This window comes from Anabrus simplex, chromosome 12 (assembly GCF_040414725.1).
Source record: "Anabrus simplex isolate iqAnaSimp1 chromosome 12, ASM4041472v1, whole genome shotgun sequence".
In the NCBI taxonomy this organism is placed as follows: domain Eukaryota; kingdom Metazoa; phylum Arthropoda; class Insecta; order Orthoptera; family Tettigoniidae; genus Anabrus; species Anabrus simplex.
Genome location: NC_090276.1, coordinates 26,436,576 through 26,456,690, shown reverse-complemented (window position 1 = coordinate 26,456,690; position 20,115 = coordinate 26,436,576). Strand labels below are relative to the sequence as shown.

The following is a 20,115-nucleotide window of genomic DNA, read 5'->3' as shown; positions in this document are numbered from 1 at the left end:
AGTCCATTTCTGGAAACTTATTGTCCATAAACAGTTCACGAACAGATCCTGCTTTATGGCAGGGAACATCACTGATCATCTCTGAACTGGTCTTCTATCATTGAAAATCTCCAGCTGGTCAAAATATCCTTAATGTGCCCTGTGATAGTTCAGGAGGATGAAGTTCCTTCCATGGAAAACACCCTCCATACTGTAACCTCATATCTGTCAAATTTTCCTCAGGGTACTACCCAGGCTGACATGTATCATTCAACTGGCATTCACCACAAACACACCCTCCTATCTGACTGCTACATGGTGTAGCATGATTGACCACTCCAAAAAAATGCATCTTGAGTCGTCCATGAACCAGTGGCAGCTCTCTTTTCTCCATTGGATGTGGTGTTCAATATCCAGCGGCAAAATATATGATTTATGGGCGGGTGTCTGAGTCTTCAGTGCCAGTCCTCATATATTGTGGTGCACTACCGGTGGCTCCATGTGGCCTACGCAGTGGCCTCCATGGTATGCACTAGCCATGTGTCTTGGTGGGTGTGCTATTTACCAAGTGATGAGCCCAACTTGGCACACTCGGGCGAAACACTGGCAACCAGGAATGAGTTAGCTGGAAAATTTATAATGTCCAATAACGGACCATTTATATTGGTAATATAAATTTACTCATTCGGGACAAATATTTCAGGTTCCCTATGGGAATCAACATCTATATCATCTGTTGGCCAGGCATGCATTAATTATTGGTAATGAGACAAAGTCTCTTGTAGTGCTTTGGCACTACCGGTGGCTCTAAGTGGCCTACGCAGTGGCTTCCACAGTATGCACTAGCCATGCGTCTTGGTAGGTGTGCTGTTTACCACCTGATGAGCCCAACTTGGCACACTCAGGCAAAACGCTGGCAACCAGGAATGAGTTAGATGGAAAACTTATAATGTCCAATAATAGACCATTTAATCGAAACAGACTTTCAACTATTAGGTCGTGTTACGTACATGTAGTACGTGTTGAAGAGATGTTAAGTACAGAACAAAAATGGCCAGCCGGACACCAGTGGGATCCGAACCCACAACCTTCCGATTTCACGTCGTTTGTGGGTTCGGATCCCACTGGTGTCCGGCTGGCCATTTTTGTTCTGTACTTAACATCTCTTCAACACATACTACATGTACGTAACACGACCTAATAGTTGAAAGTCTGTTTCGATTACAATGCGGTCGTGAAAATTCAATATTCAATAGACCATTTATATTGGTACCAACGATACATGTTGTCTAAAATGAGGACTAGTCCCAATCTACACAAATATAGAAATAAAACCAAACACAGAGGTACATTAAACCTGCATCACTATCTAAAACTCTTCAGGTAATGTGCATAAATTTTATGTACTTATGCAAGGTGACACAGAAATACCGGGAGGCAAACTCAAGGGATAATTACAACATAATATAAAGGTTAAGAAAAAGGTTGTTGCCTCCAAACAAGTAGTTACTGATCTTAACTGAGAAGCTAAGTCATTTTGACAAAATTAGCAGTGAACGTGAAATTCGAGGGCAAACTCCTGTGTAAGAAAAAGGTAAATTATCACATTTGAATGAAGTTAAAAAACTTTATAAAGGTAGAAGCAGTGCTTACCGAGACCGTGTTTCTCACGAGGGGACCAAATGACAAGCACATTCGCTCGCTAAGATGGTCAGATGATAAAAGACCGGGCGAGTTGGCCGTGCGCGTAGAGGCGCGCGGCTGTGAGCTTGCATCCGGGAGATAGTAGGTTCGAATCCCACTATCGGCAGCCCTGAAAATGGTTTTCTGTGGTTTCCCATTTTCACACCAGGCAAATGCTGGGGCTGTACCTTAATTAAGGCCACGGCCGCTTCCTCCCAACTCCTAGGCCTTTCCTATCCCATCGTCACCATAAGACCTATCTGTGTCGGGGTAAGACCAAGAAACATGAGATGGTGCAACTACCAAAGAGAACCAATCAGAATGCAGAATTCACCTTAGACTTTCACATTCACCAATAATATTTACTTTTTTTTTTTCTCTCCAAATAAAAGTCTCTTCTTTCTTGCTGACTCAGTGATAATAAATATTCGAGAAAAGTCCTTGTTTACGCAACAGGAAACTCACTTCCAGATTATTGATAATTTTTTATACAACCCATAAATAAGAGTTTCTAAAATAGATCTTAAAATGATCTGGATAGGTCCAGGTCTATGAGATCGAAACAGAAGTCCAAACAGAATAAAATCTAATACAACAATAAAATAAGAAATTTCAATCAGTTCCTACTGCTGTCTTTATACTGACACAGAATGGACTTCCTCTGCCCTTTGCCCTTCTTCCCAGGTTAGGGGCAGCTACAAGGGGATTCTTTCTCCAGGTTATGAGTGGCCTTTTAGATCCCATGGTGGGCCGGCATCAGGAACGTCACACAGGTTCTAGTTTATGTGTACAGGGGAGTGTCTGGATACTTTGGATCTGATAGAGCGTATCAATATTTACACTGACTGACAGAGCAAATGCAACACCAAGAAGGAGTGGTCAGAACTTTATGCCAATTGCAGGGTAGACTGACATCACTGAGGTATGCTCATGATGTGAAATGCGCCGCTGTGCTGCGCACGTAGCGAACGATAAATGGTACACGGCGTTGGCGAATGGCCCACTTCGTACTGTGATTTCTCAGCCGACAGTCATTGTAGAACGTGTTGTCGTGTGCCACAGGACACGTGTATAGCTAAGAATGCCAGGCCGCCATCAACGGAGGCATTTCCAGCAGACAGACGACTTTACGAGGGGTATGGTGATCGGCCTGAGAAGGGCAGGTTGGTCGCTTCGTCAAATCACAGCCGATACCCATAGGGACGTGTCCACGGTGCAGCGCCTGTGGCGAAGATGGTTGGCGCAGGGACATGTGGCACGTGCGAGGGGTCCAGGCGCAGCCCGAGTGACGTCAGCACGCGGGAATCGGCGCATCCGCCACCAAGCGGTGGCAGCCCCGCACGCCACGTCAACCGCCATTCTTCAGCATGTGCAAGACACCCTTGCTGTTCCAATATCGACCAGAACAATTTCCCGTCGATTGGTTGAAGGAGGCCTGCACTCCCGGCGTCCGCTCAGAAGACTACCATTGACTCCACAGCATAGACGTGCACGCCTGGCATGGTGCCGGGCTAGAGCGACTTGGATGAGGGAATGGCGGAACGTCGTGTTCACAGATGAGTCACGCTTCTGTTCTGTCAGTGATAGTCACCGCAGACGAGTGTGGCGTCGGCGTGGAGAAAGGTCAAATCCGGCAGTAACTGTGGAGCGCCCTACCGCTAGACAACGCGGCATCATAGTTTGGGGCGCTATTGCGTATGATTCCACGTCACCTCTAGTGCGTATTCAAGGCACGTTAAATGCCCACCGCTACGTGCAGCATGTGCTGCGGCCGGTGGCACTCCCGTACCTTCAGGGGCTGCCCAATGCTCTGTTTCAGCAGGATAATGCCCGCCCACACACTGCTCGCATCTCCCAACAGGCTCTACGAGGTGTACAGATGCTTCCGTGGCCAGCGTACTCTCCGGATCTCTCACCAATCGAACACGTGTGGGATCTCATTGGACGCCGTTTGCAAACTCTGCCCCAGCCTTGTACAGACGACCAACTGTGGCAAATGGTTGACAGAGAATGGAGAACCATCCCTCAGGACACCATCCGCACTCTTATTGACTCTGTACCTCGACGTGTTTCTGCGTGCATCGCCGCTCGCGGTGGTCCTACATCCTACTGAGTCGATGCCGTGCACATTGTGTAACCTGCATATCGGTTTGAAATAAACATCAATTATTCGTTAGTGCCGTCTCTGTTTTTTCCCCAACTTTCATCCCTTTCGAACCACTCCTTCTTGGTGTTGCATTTGCTCTGTCAGTCAGTGTATATTGTCATTGATGCTTTCATGGCCTGTACTTATAGACATGATGTAGGCTTTTGGGCTTAAGCCCCAAAAGCCTATATCATGTCAATATTTATATTTTGTACAGAGGGAATTGATCTAGATTTTCTCAGAATGAATTTTGTATGGTTTTCTTATAGTATGGAGAGTACATCTACTGGACAGATTGGTACAAGAAGTCAGTAGAGCGGGCAGATAAGAAGACAGGTAAAGACAGAACAGTAATTCGGACTGATCTAGATGGAGTAATGGAAATACGTGCTGTCGCTAATGAAAGACAGGAGGGCTGGACCCCCTGTGCTGTGAATAATGGTGGATGTTCTCATCTCTGCCTGTTCATACAAACAGGTTATGTATGTTCCTGTCCTGACAGACCTGATGACCGGCCATGTTCAACAGGTAAGATACATTTTATCATTTGAATGTTAAGATTTGTAAAGGAATTTGGATCAGCGTTAATTCAACACATTAAGGTCTTGTTCACTTTCATGCATTTTAATCCTCCAGACTGGCCATTTTTCACTAATTTTTCATTTTCAAATTGAATACTTAGGTAATTTTTTATTTCATTATATTTGAGTTCATACTTACTACTTCAGGTCTGCAAAAACTGTACTACAGCTGATAGATCCTTACTATGGGAGGTAGTGGATTGAAATGAATAATGGGTACATAAATATTATATGTGATCTGTTAGATCTGTTCAGTTGGTATAAATCTCTGTCATTCAGTCAATATACGTTCGCATCCACCATTACGTGCACTCTGCTGTCGCGTCGACACAGCTCTGACTTGATTTGAAAGGAAGCATGTGATGTGTAGAGCTGTAGCTTGCTGCCATCTATACTTTTTTTGAGAACTGTATGAACTAAATCTTATACTGCTATGCCGATAGAGGCACAAAGTATGGTTTTTACATAGTAGCGACGATGAAAACCAGGAAACGTACGCCGTGTGGGCTTCGTTCCTTGCGATAAATGTCACAGCCCATATGGCCTTTGACCACAATGTGTTAAATGACCTAGCAGAGAGGTTGAAAGCAGGCTAACATATAAAAACCTATAAAATTAACCAATAAAGATATTGCCTCTTTCTTCTATACATCGACCTAATTTGGAATTTAACGATAGATAGATAGATAGCTAGTGGTCTGAATCCAACTCTTAGCAACTTTTACATTAAGTACTCTGGTGCAGATTGTCTGCTTATAGCAACATGGTCAAGTTGTTTCTCCCCACAGATTGGATCTGGAGATACCCATGTAGTTTGTTTCCTAGGAAGAATGTAGATTTTAGGACTATATCATGCTCTCTGCATAGACTAATGGGTCATTTCTCCATTTGCATTAGTTCTTTTGTGTGCAGGGAATTTGCCTACTATGGATTGATGATGTTCTTTGCCACTTTGAGCATTAAAATCTCCAAGTAAAATTATTGTATTTTGGGATGGAATTTTATCCAGTGTGTTTGAGAATTCTAGCCAAAAAATTTCAGTTTGTTCTTTCTGCATTCTGTTTTTCTCATTTGTTGGTGCATGTGTTAGTGTTGAAAGTCTTTTTCTAATGGAAATAAATTCTAGTATTGAGTTTAATATGTTTTGGTTTATAATCCTTTCATTATATTATTTCAACATTCTCGTGAATATTGCAGGACACATTTCATCCTGTGTGGACATCATCAGCTGCATTCTCATTGTACAGAATAAAATTTAACACAAATAATAGGTCCTTAAAAACTACACAATTAACAAACATGTAATTAAAACATGTTATCCTTTTCAAGGTATATAGATAAAAGTATAATGTGTCTTCTGAAGTTTCACAAGTTTCAAAAGATACGGAATGCAAATGTCAGTTGATCTTTTAAGTCAACACCTCCCATCCTCTTCTGGTTTTCAAGGGTGCACTTTGGGTTTCATGACTTCCTCCCTTGGTGTCTGACCCCTTTTCCTTTTCAGTTTGCCTGTCCCTGTGATGTCTGCTGATGTGTGTTTAGTTGAGAGAAAATAAACATCCTTGTCATCTCTCTACTTCACACGTAAGGTGTTACTGGCATACTCTCCTTGTTTTGGCTTAGTTTACTGATGTTACAAGGCATACCGTTCCTGTTATGTCTAACTGCATCAATTTCATTTGTCTGCCTGTCATTTAGTTTTGTAAATAAATCTGCAATGAGTACCAGTTATCCAGAAACAATGTTTGTCTTCGATCTAACAATGGTTCACACATTTTTCAGCAAGTCTACATTTGTACAGGGTCATCGATGAAGATCACCCATATTTTAGAAGTTTACTGTTTGATATAGGAAGGTGATAATGGCCTTAAAGTGAAGAGGAAAGACGGAAGGTTTTCTTTTTACATACCTTAACAAATTTCTATGTGTGTCCCATTAGTGGCATACTGCCCTCTTTTCCATTAACTGCCTCATGTTGAAGATGGGTCTAGTGTTGATCTTCCATTTTGAAAGCCATATTGCTCTTCTTATAATTGTTAGAGTTCAAAAATAAGATGCAAGGCTTTTCAGGCGTTTGCTCTATTAACCAGCGTTTCATCTTAGGTCTGATACTAGACTCATCAGAGTGGGATGTGTCAGACCCTACCCACCGACGCTGGGGTGTATGCAGGTGAACTTATCAGAAGCCCTTATAAGAGGCACAGTCTGACAACTGCATATGGGAGATAAAACCCTACAATGGAATTATTGCCCGCCTAGCAATTTGGAATGGAAATTCTAAGTTCCCATGGAGGAAATTAGATATTTTTCCACCAACAGAGCATGTCAAAAATCAGATCAAAAATAATAATAATAATAATAATAATAATAATAATAATAATAATAATAATAATAATAATAATAATAATAATAATAATAATAATAATAGAGCAAACATCTGAAAAGCCTTACATCTTATTTTTGATCTGATTTTTGACATGCTCTATTGGTGGAAAAATATCTAATTCTCTTCATGGGAACTTAGAATTTCCATTATAATTGTTCTTCCACCATTCTTCTCATCCTCTTTTTGAATATCCTTCCAGGTCAGAACTTGAATATTCATGAATAATTTGGTTGATGTAAGTCTAATCAAAATCAAAATGAAAGAATTTAGAAACATTATAAATAGAATAATGCCTTCATTTTCAGAAATTATATTTCATGTGGTTAGTTTTGGTGGGTCAGTGGTAGAGAGTTTGATCCCATTTTAGGTAGTAATGTACGAGGGCTACTTTTTCAAGGTCCAATCGGTCGTGAAATTAAAACCACTGCGAAAATCAAAAATGTTTCATTTGCAACATTTAACTACACCATCCAGGTACTTCTCTACATAGTTGTCGCTCTGACATAGATATTTGTCGTAGCGTGGTACCAACTTTCCAATACCCTCATCATAGAAGGCAGCAGCCACCTATGCTTTCAGCCACTTCTCTACACTGGTCTCCAGCTTGTTGTCAATGCCAAAATGCTGTCCTCCTAGCCAGTGTTTTATGTGAGCAAAAAGATGAAAATAAGAGAGAGTCAAGTCCGAGCTGTATGGTGGGTGATCAAACACTTTCCATTGAAAACGCTGCAGGAGCGTCTTTGTTGCTGCTACAGTGTGCGGCCGAGCATTGTCATGAAGAAGGACAATGTCTGATGACAACATTCCTCTTTGCTTGTTCTGAATTGCCCTTCGTAGATAATGAAGAGTCATACTGTATGATGCTGCAGTGACAATCATGCCACGTTCCATGAATTCCACCAACAAAACTTGTTTTTGGTCCCAGAACACAGTAGCCATACACTTTCTGATGGAAAAGGTTCACTTGCACTTCTTAGGTTAACTTGGGGAAGGAGAGTGCAGCCACTGTTTGGATTGCTCTTTTGTTTTCAAAATGGACCCATGTCTTGTCCCCTGTGACAGTTTTGTTCAAAAAGTCTTCTCCTTCAGGATGGCAGCACTGGAAAAACATAAACTGTATTTTGTGATGGTCGGAGATGACCTTGAAATTTAAGGAAATGAATCACTGAACTCTGAAATTGTGAATAGATTTTTTTCGAATCGCCTGATCCATTCGCTGAACAAGATCATAAGTTGACTCTTGCTTCCCTCCCTAATCGCCTGCATCATGAATGTCTGTACATCCTGCTTCAAAGTTTCTGCACCATTGCCACCACTTTCTTTGTTGTCACTCATGAAAGTTTCACCGTACACATTACTCGTTCGTCAATGAATTTCAACTGCGTTGCATCCCTCAGCATGAAGAAATTGAATGACAGCACGCACTTCACACTTGGTGGGCTGTATTGTGCTAGGCATGTTTATGTGCTCACTGTGAACTCAGAACTGACAAGTACAATGTGACACGGTCGACAGGCATACTAGAATGGAAGATAGGAAACTTAAAAGGGTCCACCTTTTCAATACAAAAATGTTATAGTTTATTTACAACATATATTTACACTTGGAACTAGTTTCGACGCTGTTTGGCGTCATCTTCAGCCAAAATGTGGGAAATAGGCTAGCATGTAGACATTTATATTACACAAGGCGTTACATTAAACAATACACATCTTACGAGGAGATAAAAACAGGGACGAATGTAGAAACAAATGAATCATTGAGAAAGTAAAAGTTATACATATTAAAAATAACCTTAACCACACATCTTGCAGTGCGAAAATATTTGCCTTGAATGATTCCTGAATACAAAACGCACGCGCACAGAAGTGCTTTAAAACTTTTGCTTTATCAACGATTCATTTTTTTCTATATTCGTCCCTGTTTTTATCTCCTCGTAAGATGTGTACTGTTTAATGTAACACCTTGTTTAAAAAATTGGGTTAAATGAAGAAGTTATATCATGTTCAAGTTCATGCTTTCACGTCTCTGCACAATATTTAAAATGCAATTTACCGTTGGTCTTTATAGCTATTGTTGAGAGTGAAGGAGAATTTCCTGTTGTATATGTTTATCAGGAACTCAAGGGAGACTTCATTAGTTAGTCGGAACATAGAAACAATGATGAACTCTTAAGGTTTCACTTTACTTTTTCCTGCCTGCTGGCTCTTCAGAAATGTGTGCGCGTGCGTTTTGTATTCAGGAATCATTCAAGGCGAATATTTTCGCACTGCAAGATGTGTGGTTAAGGTTATTTTTAATATTTATAACTTTTACTTTCTCAATGATTCATTTGTTTCTACATTCGTCCCTGTTTTTATCTCCTCGTAAGATGTGTATTGTTTAATGTAATGCCTTGTGTAATATAAATGTCTACATTCTAGCCTATTTCCCACATTTTGGCTGAAGATGACGCCAAACAGCGTCGAAACTAGTTCCAAGTGTAAATATATGTTGTAAATAAACTATAACATTTTTGTATTGAAAAGGTGGACCCTTTTAAGTTTCCTATCTTCCATTCTCAGTTCAATACGGACAAAAATGAAATTCTTAGATTTAAAAGGCATACTAGAGATGCTGCGCAACACATCTTCCCAATGCTTCATGGGATTCTCACTGTGGTTTTAATTTATCAACCAATCAGACCTTGAAAAACAAATGCCCTTGTAGTTTTAGTAGAGCAATCTCTTGGCATGTTAAGGATTATTGTCACCCAAGAGTGGTGGTAAAACTGAGTTACTCTTTGAACTCTGTTGGCAATTTCTACAGAGGATCAACCAGGGGCCTGTTTCATGAATGAACTTTGCACTTTGCACTTTTCAGTTCAGATTTTGTTCCACCATAACTTTTCAGATTTAGCTTGCAAAGTGAAAAGTTAGGAATCTTTTCATTTTTCAAGCCTGTTATGTTCCTCTATTGGTATAGAAATGCAAAGTGCAAAGAAACGAAGTGAAAAGTTATCATAAATCTTGCAAAGAGATAATTCCCTTTTCATCTGTTAATTAACAAGTATGTACACTAGTTTCATGGCATAGAATTTGGATTAACGATATAAACATGTTACGACAAGATTTTTTGTTATCATCAAGTGAGGGCAGTTATGAAGAATCCAACAAGAGAACGTACAAAGACAGGATTAATTTTCATAACCTCACTTCTACAGAATTTCGCGAGTGTTTTCGTATTACCCCAACACAGGCTGACGATATTCTTGAAATGATCGGTCATTTATTGAAACATGCAACAAAAAGAAGTCAATCCCTTTTCGAAAAAGAACAAATTCTTATATGCTTACATTGGTTAGGAAATGGTGCCCAGCTGCACGGTGTAGCAGCATGGCATGGGACATCAAAATCAATTATTTGCAGAACTGTTACCAAAGCGTTAGATGTTATAAAAATGTAATATTTCCTAACATAGTACGTTGGATTACAATGAATTAATTATATTTTTGATCCCCCTTTTCAATACAATAATAGTTTTTGATGTGAATTACGTCACATGCCGTTCACAAAAGAATTTTTTTTTTTTTGCTAGGGGCTTTACGTCACACCGACACAGATAGGTCTTATGGCGACGATGGGATAGGAAAGGCCTAGGAGTTGGAAGGAAGCAGCCGTGGCCTTAATTAAGGTACAGCCCCAGCATTTGCCTGGTGTGAAAATGGGAAACCACGGAAAACCATCTTCAGGGCTGCCGATAGTGGGATTCGAACCTACTATCTCCTGGATGCAAGCTCACAGCCGCACGCCTCTACACGCATGGCCAACTTGCCCGGTCACAAATTTTGACACTAATTCTGTGTCATCATCAGCCAATAATGCAAGGGTGCAAATTACAAATACCCAAAATCAATATAAAAACACATGATAAGAAATAAACAATAGCCAATGGAAAGTTAAAAAATAAGCTTAAAAGTATAGTCCACAAACATATAACGTAAATATGGTGCATTAGACCATGGCGTAAAATTTTTAAGATCTTGAATGAAGAACAAGGTTATTAAACCTATGTACACGTCATTGGTAATCCTGCTTAAAGGAAGCATATAATATCATCCATTTGAAGAATATATCTTGTTTTGTAAAAGCTGCGGTAATATAAATGGTCCGTTGTTGGACATTATAAATTTTCCAGCTAACTCATTCCTGGTTGCCAGCATTTCGTCCCATTGTGCTAAGTTGGGCTCATCAGTTGGTAAATAGCACACCCACCAAGACGCATGGCTAGTGCATACCGTGAAGGCCACTGCGTAGGCTACTTGGAGTCACCGGCAGTGCCAATGCACTATGAGAGACTTTGTCTCATTATCAAAAATTGATGTCTGCCTGGCCATCAGATGATATAGATGTTGATTCCCCATGGGAACCAGGCAGACAATTTTTATAGTTTCAAAATTGCCATTAACCCACAAGGGGTTGCATCAAAAGAGTTCTGTGATTGGTCGCACACAGTCGATTTGACCGGAGAGTATAAAATAACACTTTTTGTAGCAAAACACATTGCATTTTAAGTAAAAACATCATGAAATGAAATACCAGTTTTTCTTGCAAAACACATTGTATTGTGTAAGAAAAGTATATTCATAAAACAAAATATTAGTTTTTATAGCTAAACACATTGTATTATTAATGAAAATGTATCCATGAGACAAAGTACACAGCAAAACATGTTTATTATTAAAGAAAAATATATCCGTGAAACAAAATAATAATTTTTGTAGCAAACTAAAAGAAACCTCATGGTGCAACATCCCTGAAGAGCCTTGGCTTAATAAGCGACCGCTGCTCAGTCCGAAGGCCTACAGATGTCATGGTCAGCATGATGAATCCTCTCGGCCGTTATTCTTGGATTTGTAGACCAGGGCCACCATCTTACTGTCAGATAGCTCCTCAATTGTAATCACGTAGGCTGAGTGGACCTCGAACCAGCCCTCAAATCCAGGTAAAAATCCCTGACCTGGTCAGGAATCGAACCCAGGGCCTACGGGTAAGAGGCAGGCATGCTACCCCTACACCGCAGGTCCAGCTTTTTGTAGCAAAACACATTGTATTATCCAGAAAAAGCATATCCATGAAATAAATTACCAGTTTTTATAGAAAAATTGTATTATTGAAGAAAATTATACCCTTGAAACTCAAAAAACAGTTCTATACCGACAACAAAGAAAGCAGACGGCGAATGTCAGGAGTCGCGCACGGTGTAAACATCCGAGTAATAAGGCAATGCTAGCAGTCATGTATGGTGGAAATGACCAGGCTTACAGGCAAAGCTTTCTACTGACTGACTGGTGATGGAAGAGGGAACAGCGAACCTAAACACGTGTAGTGGATGAGTCCGTTGAAAGGTACAGGAAAGGAGGAAGCTTTATACCATGAAACTATTCTGAAAGAATAAAAAATGTATGCGCCCGGTCTAAAAGACCGTGACGCGACCCCTCATGAATTAAAAAATCAGTAGGTCACCCTAAGTTCAGAACTCAGCCAGCAGAACTGGAATGACTAGACCACCATAGCTTAATGGTAGATCATCAGATTTTAATTCCAAATGCTATTAGTTTTGTTTCTTCCACTGCCCACTTAATTGTTTCATTCTGCACTTACACCTTGTTCAGCATGTATTATGAGTTGTAATTTTATTTTATGTCATCATGTTTCAGAACCAAGCATACCTGTACCAAATGTGAATCCAAACCTATTAGATATTGAAGAGTATGACTGTGAAGATATGGAGCCTATTTTACCAGTAACAACACCAGAAGTTATTGGTTCTACTAGAAAAGCAGATTCAATGCCAAACAGTAAGGGAGATACAAATATGGACTCCAAAAATAAGACAGAAACGACGGGTATTCAAACGCACATAACTCTTATTATGGTTTTGCTCTGTCTCTTCGTAATAATAATGGTCGGGTTGGTATTGCTGCTGCTGTATCATCGCCGTAAGAAACAGAAGAAGTACTTGTATGCTACAGGAAGGAGTGTTTTAACCTTCTCAAATCCTAATTACAATGCCTCAAATTCCGACGTTGGAGCGAGCGGAGCACAGGCAGATAAGAGGCCATTCCTGTGGAAAAGGCTCAAATATGATAAATCACAGGTGAGTTGATATGAAGTCTTTATTGAGTGTGTTTTATTGATGATATCTGAAGCCATCTGTTTTCTGTTTTTATTCAGTTAATTTATAACTGTTAGTCTTGTCATTCTGCAAACTGACTAAAAAAAAAAAAAAAATTATCTGTAAATCAAGTGTATGTTGTGAAATAACTGGAATGTTGTATTAGATACTATGCTGTTCAATCTATACCAGAGGTGCTCACGCTGGGCATTCTGTCCCGTGGGCACCCAGCACTGTAAGTGGGCAGACTGGCAGGCGATGAGCGCAGCGTATGCTATTCAACCACAGTGATGTTGTGGCTACGTCACAGGCCGTGAAGGGTAGGCAAAGTTCCCCCAGTCATTCTATATCACAGCTGCGATACCCAAGTTTGAAATGGAGGCAGAAATCTATGTATTTTCAATTTAAATTATAAGAAAAATGTTACTTATGTTCATTATGGTTTATGTATTTTGACCGGATACAATAAAACGTTAGGCCTACAACCTCAAATATTTTTATAATATATGTAATGAATTACTGTTTTCACTATTACATTTTTAGAGGTGCTTTAGAAACAGTTTTAGTATAATACTGATTTAAGGTGGTTGTTTGGGTTTAAATTATCTGATAAACTCGCCACCAATCCAATCATGCTTACAGGGAATAACATCAGTGCAGTTATTTATTTGAAGGCATGCTGTATATCTATTTTGTAGATGCATAAATTAGCCGGCTCCGTGGTGTAGGGGTAGCGTGCCTGCCTCTCACCCGGAGGCCCCGGGTTCGATTCCCGGCCAGGTCAGGGATTTTTATCTGGACCTGAGGGCTGGTTCGAGGTCCACTCAGCCTACGTGATTAGAATTGCCATGGGGTTTGGTTTGGTTTTTAGATGCATAAATTATTGTTGTACTTTAATCTTGGATAGTAAATATCTCTGTCCTCACTCGTGATGAAACCCCCTCTCGCCATTTAGAGGCTGGCTATTATAATCAGACACCTGTTAAATTTTAAATGAAAGTAACACAGCATTACAACACTGTGCAAAATAATTGTTGCATTATGTAATTAATTTTTGCATAATGAATAACAGGAATTTTACTTTTAAAAAAAATGAAAATTCTTTCATTCCCATGCAAGGAATTGTAAACCGTAGCTTGTGCCTTTATAGATTGTAACATAAACATTATAATGTGTCAGTTTTATTTGAATGAATAAATATAAGAAAATAAAACTGTTTCTATCAAGCGCAGCATAAATCAAACCGGAATATCTTGAAAATGTCAGTTTTTTGTTGTTGTTGTTGTTGTGATTATAGAGTTTTATTTTAAATAATGTATCTCAACAGCACTTCGGTGAGTAGTGGAGGAGAATGTCATAATCACAATCGAACGTCAATCCTTTCCTGCAAAGTGCGTTCGCTCTCTCGCTTCACTGTGACGTATACGTGTTACATAAGCTGCCCGCATTTACGTCAAGCCAGCCCGGCCGCAGTAGGCTAGCCTCAACGGGCGTCCAGCTGAGCACCTCTACCATTTCCCCTGCAATAGCTTCACTATTTGGAATAAACCAATAAAATTAACAGCCTCTGCAATGGCTCTCTTGACATCCTCAGAATCCGAATTTCACTAGGGGGGGGAACAAAATAAGTTCTTTGCTCTGTATTTGATTGATTTCTCTGTGAAATAATGACCAATATAAAATTGCTGGATAAATACAACTATCTCATAAACACTGATAATGCAAAACAGTAATTATGATATTCATAATAGTGTTAAGCACAACATCGTCTGACTTCACAATACTGAGAATCACATTCCACACTAAATTAAGAGCTTTTTAAAAGCGATGATGATAGAAGTCTGTAGTGATAAAAAGTTGTTAAGCATGCTTAGGGCTATAACATATTAGGAGATTATTATGATCAAATAGTGTTTTTTTTTTTTTTGTTCTATGCAGTTTGGCTGTAGAGGGCCAAAAGACAGTTTGATTTTTCTTTTTCATTTTGATTGAAATATGATGGTAATTAAAAAAATAATGTCTCTTATAATGGTGTAAAGATGTAACATGATATTTTATTGTAATTATCACGCAAGTTTTATTTATCAAATTTTACTGATAGTCTATTCACGATTGTACATAAGTATAAAAAGGGAATCGATTCAACAGAATAAGCAACAATACCTAAGATAGAAGCTTAATCAACCCAAGGACGCATTCTGTCAGCCAAAGTGCATGTATATAATAGACAAAGTTTTGTAATTTTAATTTTTTAATTTTAATACAACGCTTGTAAATTTGTAAGTTTTTAAGATAAGTTTTCACTGAAAATTATGACACAATATATCATGAAGGTCTTTCAGAGGTATAAGATAGAAATGCAAATGTGATTCTGATATAGCTGAGGATGACCTATGAAGGGTCGAAACCGGTCCTAGATTGTAATACTTTACAAGAAAATAAATGTATTGATTAGGTGGAATTTTTCTTTCCTTTTATGACGATTGGTAAATGTCAATCCGGAAAATGAAATTCATAAATCAAGATGCCCACACTGTTGTGATGAGTGCTTCCCACACTCCAAAATAAGCATGCACGCACCTTGCTGGGATGCTCAGTCTTGGCTTTGCAGTTGTTGAGAATGGAGCTCCTGTTGGATGCTACTGCCAAGTGTGAAATTCATAATTTATTTGGGTTCTGAATGCAAAAGTATTGAACTGATTGAAATTAATCTCCATTTGATAGAAGTGTATGGCGAATTGTGCATGGATGTCAAAAATGTTTGCAAATGGTTAGATAGTTTACAGCCGGTTGTATTGAAATTCACAATGAATGCAGGAGTTGGAGACAATAAATTTCTGATAAGGGAGCCACAAAGGTTGAGCAAACCATGCGTGAAGATTTGCGGGTCACTCTGGATGATCTCTGCATTTGGGTTCCTGAGGTTTCCAGGAGCACCATTCACAGGATTTTACTGTGGATCCGTGGTAGAGTGTCGGCTTCCGGATCCCAAGATAGCGGGTTCAAACCCGGCAGAGGTAGTCGGATTTTTGAAGGGCGGAAAAAAGTCCATTCGACGCTCCATGTCGTACGATGTCGGCATGTAAAAGATCTCTGGTGATACATTTGGTATTTACCCGACAAAATTAATTAAATCTCAGCCATAGACGCCCAAGAGAGATCCGGTTTACTCTGTCTGCCATCTAGCGGACCTAGAGTAAAACGGGACGTCGAAATTGACGAGCAGACAGCCAGATGGCGTCAAATCGAAATGTCTGCACACGGTAGCTGAGGCCATACGATTATTATTATTATTATTATTATTATTATTACTGAAAAAGTTGTAATATTGGAAGGTGTGAGCAGGATGAGTACCCCAGATACTGACAGAAGGCCACAGGGGGACAACGAGTTGATTCTTCCCGCAAATTTCTTCACCACTATGCAGACAATAAGGACAACTTTTTGGACTCGATCGTCACAGGTGACAAAACCTGTTTGTTCTACTACACACTTGAGACTAAAAACAATTATGCGAGTGGCAGCATCTCTCTTTGCCCAAGCCGTAAAAATTGAAACAAACACAGTCTGCTGTGTTTTGGGATCAAAATGGGATATTGTTGGTGGACTTTATACCTCCTGGGAGCACAAAAAATGCTGATGTGTACTCTGAAACACTGAAAAAACTCAGATGGGCTACTCTGAACCGGATAAGAGGAATGTTGAGCAAGGGCATAAACATTCTCCACGATAATGCTCGCCCACATGTCGCCCATCAAACTGTTGCTCTCCTGCAAAAGTTTCAATGGAACATCATCACTTACCCACAGTCCAGACTTGGCACCCAGTGACTACCACCTGTCCCCTAAGTTGAAAGAAAATTTGGCCGGAAGGCGACTCAGCACCGACGACGAGGTGAAAGATGAAGTTCAACTCTTCCTTAAAGGCATGCCGGTGAGCTGGTATGACATGGGCATACAAAAACTGTCACAGCGTCTACAAAACAACTGAATTGGGTATTATGTAGAAAAATAGATACATGTTCAACTTTTAATTTTTTCACTGCTGAATTCTTGGACACGTTAATGTATCCACACAGACACACATGAGATGCTGTCAGTTGGTACAATTAATTTCATTCACGTATATTCACAAATTAATATACACATAACCTTAATCACTGTATCACAAAACAAAAACACTTCACTTGTAGAATATCAAGAAAGCTGCTATCTTTAAACAGTTGACAGCTGACACCAAATTCCACCGAGGTTAAATTTTGAAACACAGTTGAAAACAGAGGACTAACGATCAATTCAACATGGAGACTGCCTAATTCGGCATGTCAGCCACGTCCTACTAAACAATAACTCTCTTCCAATAGCTTCCAAACCACAACTAACTTTTACTGTCAATATTGTCCCCTTATATATGTGTCTGGTCAGACTTCTGGAAAGCTACATTACAAAAAATATCTTCATGAAAATTCTAGAGTGCATGAATACACAGAATACAATGTACAGAATATTCTCCATTGTTCTCGTGCCTATACCATTCTGGAAGTTACAGTGTGTTTCACAATTATGGATTACAATTTATATAAATACAGGTAAGAATAAATTACATAATATTAATTTACAGGTATTTACATTAACTGAACTCATATGAATATTTATGTACAGCATGGTTCATGACGTAACCTCACAAACAACACGATCGTATAATAATAATAATAATAATAATAATAATAATAATAAAATGGATGTAACACTTCATAGCTATACATACAATAATAATTGTAAAATAATAATAATAATTATTATTCGAGCTCGATATCTGTATTAGTTACCCATTGGTGAGAGAATACTGTTTTCAAGTTTTACCTGTTATCACACTTGCATCAAGGTTGGTGTGACCCTAGTGCTGGATTATTTCAGGTAACAACCTCAGCATACGTTATCACCAATTTGAACATAAAATACAAACACTAACTACAGAATAATATTTTTTTAAAGACAATATGTCAGGGTTCCTGGGTTCGATTCCATAGGAGATGGCAAAAATTTCATCCATTATGGAAGATGCTTAGAAATTTTCACTTACATTATAGGCTGTCTTCTATATATATATGCACAATACCAATCCATACACACAATTTTCTGCAGAAAGATTAAATTAAACCCACAATATTGATAAAAGTAGAGCGGAACTTGTCATGAACTTAGTATCAACTGTTTGTTATAAATTCTGTTTGTTTCATCCGTTACCTTTGCTAACACCTCTTCATTCACAAATACCTTGAAATAATCACTTTTAGGGTATTCATGGGTCAAATTATTATTTTACATAGATAGGTTTGGTGTTCGATCTGCATGTGCGTTCGGCGCAAACTCCTTGTCTGACCCCTTAGGCAGGCCTAGGTCAGTGTCATTTCTTCCTCCCTCTGGCAGCAAATCATCACCACTATCAACATCACTAATATCCTCCATGTCACTATCATCACTCTCAAAATCCACATCAGATTCAATCTCCTCTAGAAGTGTAAGATTTCCTCCGGACACATCTTATGTTCGTGTGTGGCAGCCATCATTGCAACACAATGTTTACAACTGTGTTACCAAAGAAAACTGTTTTCCTACAGAACTAATGATATAACTATAAACTAATTGGTCTAAAGTGTGGCTAATAGACAGCAGAAGCATACAAGACAGTTAAAAGGCGGATCGTGTATATTCGATTGCTACACTGGCAGGCCTTTTCAGGCAGCTCGAGTATATTCGATCGCAGCAGAGAAAAGGTTAAAATGATGTAAATATTATAGAAATAAATTATTCTCTGTATTTATAAAAAATAGGAGACCTTATTTTTGACATTACCTTCATACCTAAAGCTCTAAATGTACAAGAAAATATTGTATACTGCCCTTAAATGAAAATAAAGGATGTGTGTAAATTTGGTGTAATTATGTTTGAGATTAGTTTATCCATTCATATTTTACTGAGCTTTAAACTTTAGTGTCCATACTTTTGAATATTACAGAAATATTATAACTTATGGTTATTGATTGTTTGTGTGATTTCTTTTCTCTTAGGACAGGGTATACAACATCCATGATGACAAACAGGGTGCAGGTCCTGAGGTGGTGTCCTTAATACCTGCTGTGCTAACACCTGGCAACGATGCAACCACACCAGAGCGCATCGCCACTCCTCCTCCAACGCCGCCTCAAAGACTGGACAGTATCAGCCTGAAAGCTGGGTGAAGAAAAGTACCAACATAAGACAGTCAGACACTGTAAAAGAGAATGAGCCATCCAAAATACCACATTGTAGGTAGGCCAATATATGTTTGTACCATTGTCAATACATAAAAAATGAACAAAAAATCTACAACAAAAAATAACAAAAAAAATATACAAGTGGCATTTGTAAAGCATTTGTATGGGACAAATGGTAAGAATCCTATGTATGAATCCTTCCCAAGCTTGACTTTGAAATGAAATCTCATTGTTGAAATTATATGCAAATAGTTTCTGTCCTAAACTGTAGTGTATATAAAGAAAGAAAAAAAAAGTGTCATCAATGAAAATCTGTAAATCAAGTGTATGTTGTGAAATAATTGGAATGTTGTGTTAGTTGCTGTGCTGTTCAATCTACACCATTTCCTCTGAAATAGTTTCATTATTTGGAATAAAAACCAATAAAATTTACAGCCTCTGCAATGGCTCTCTTGATACCTTCAAAATCTGAATTTTGCTATGGGGGAAAACTAAATAAGTTGAAGTATTTTGTATAAGTGGGGTAAATAAGGGATGAATGGAATTAAATGTATACAAAGAAAAAAGTGACAACAGTATATGTCTCTAAGTTTGCTGTTACTGGATATGGTTTAGATTGAACAAATTAAAAAGGAAATAAATCACATGCATATCACTAATAAAGAAGTACACATCCAACTCTTCACTGTGTATTTTAAATGTTGATGGATTATAACAGTTTAAGGATATTTGCTATTTGCAAATAATGTTAATTAATGTTAACAATACAAAAGTCATTTTGCAGAGGTCACGTGAGATATAAGGAGACGGAGAGAAATAAAAAATTAATGATATCAACCATTGCTTGTATCAATGCAGACCAGAGGATTATTGTATACATTCGTTATGTTGGGAAACTGAGGCTATAAGAGGTTAGGGAGGATTAATG

At 38.8% G+C, this 20,115-nt stretch overlaps 1 protein-coding gene across 1 annotated transcript in view; it reads left to right on the top strand.

Annotated features, from left to right (window-relative positions):
• Lrp4 (LDL receptor related protein 4) overlaps positions 1-19,692 on the top strand; it is a 315,255-nt gene extending 295,563 nt beyond the window's left edge. Inside the window, exons 28-30 of the mRNA XM_068229792.1 lie at positions 4,078-4,336; positions 12,474-12,913; positions 19,002-19,692. Of these exons, the coding sequence (XP_068085893.1) occupies positions 4,078-4,336; positions 12,474-12,913; positions 19,002-19,172 (870 nt within the window). The 3' untranslated portion in view covers positions 19,173-19,692. The remainder of the gene's footprint in view (positions 1-4,077; positions 4,337-12,473; positions 12,914-19,001) is intronic.
• Positions 19,693-20,115: the final 423 nt, after the last annotated feature.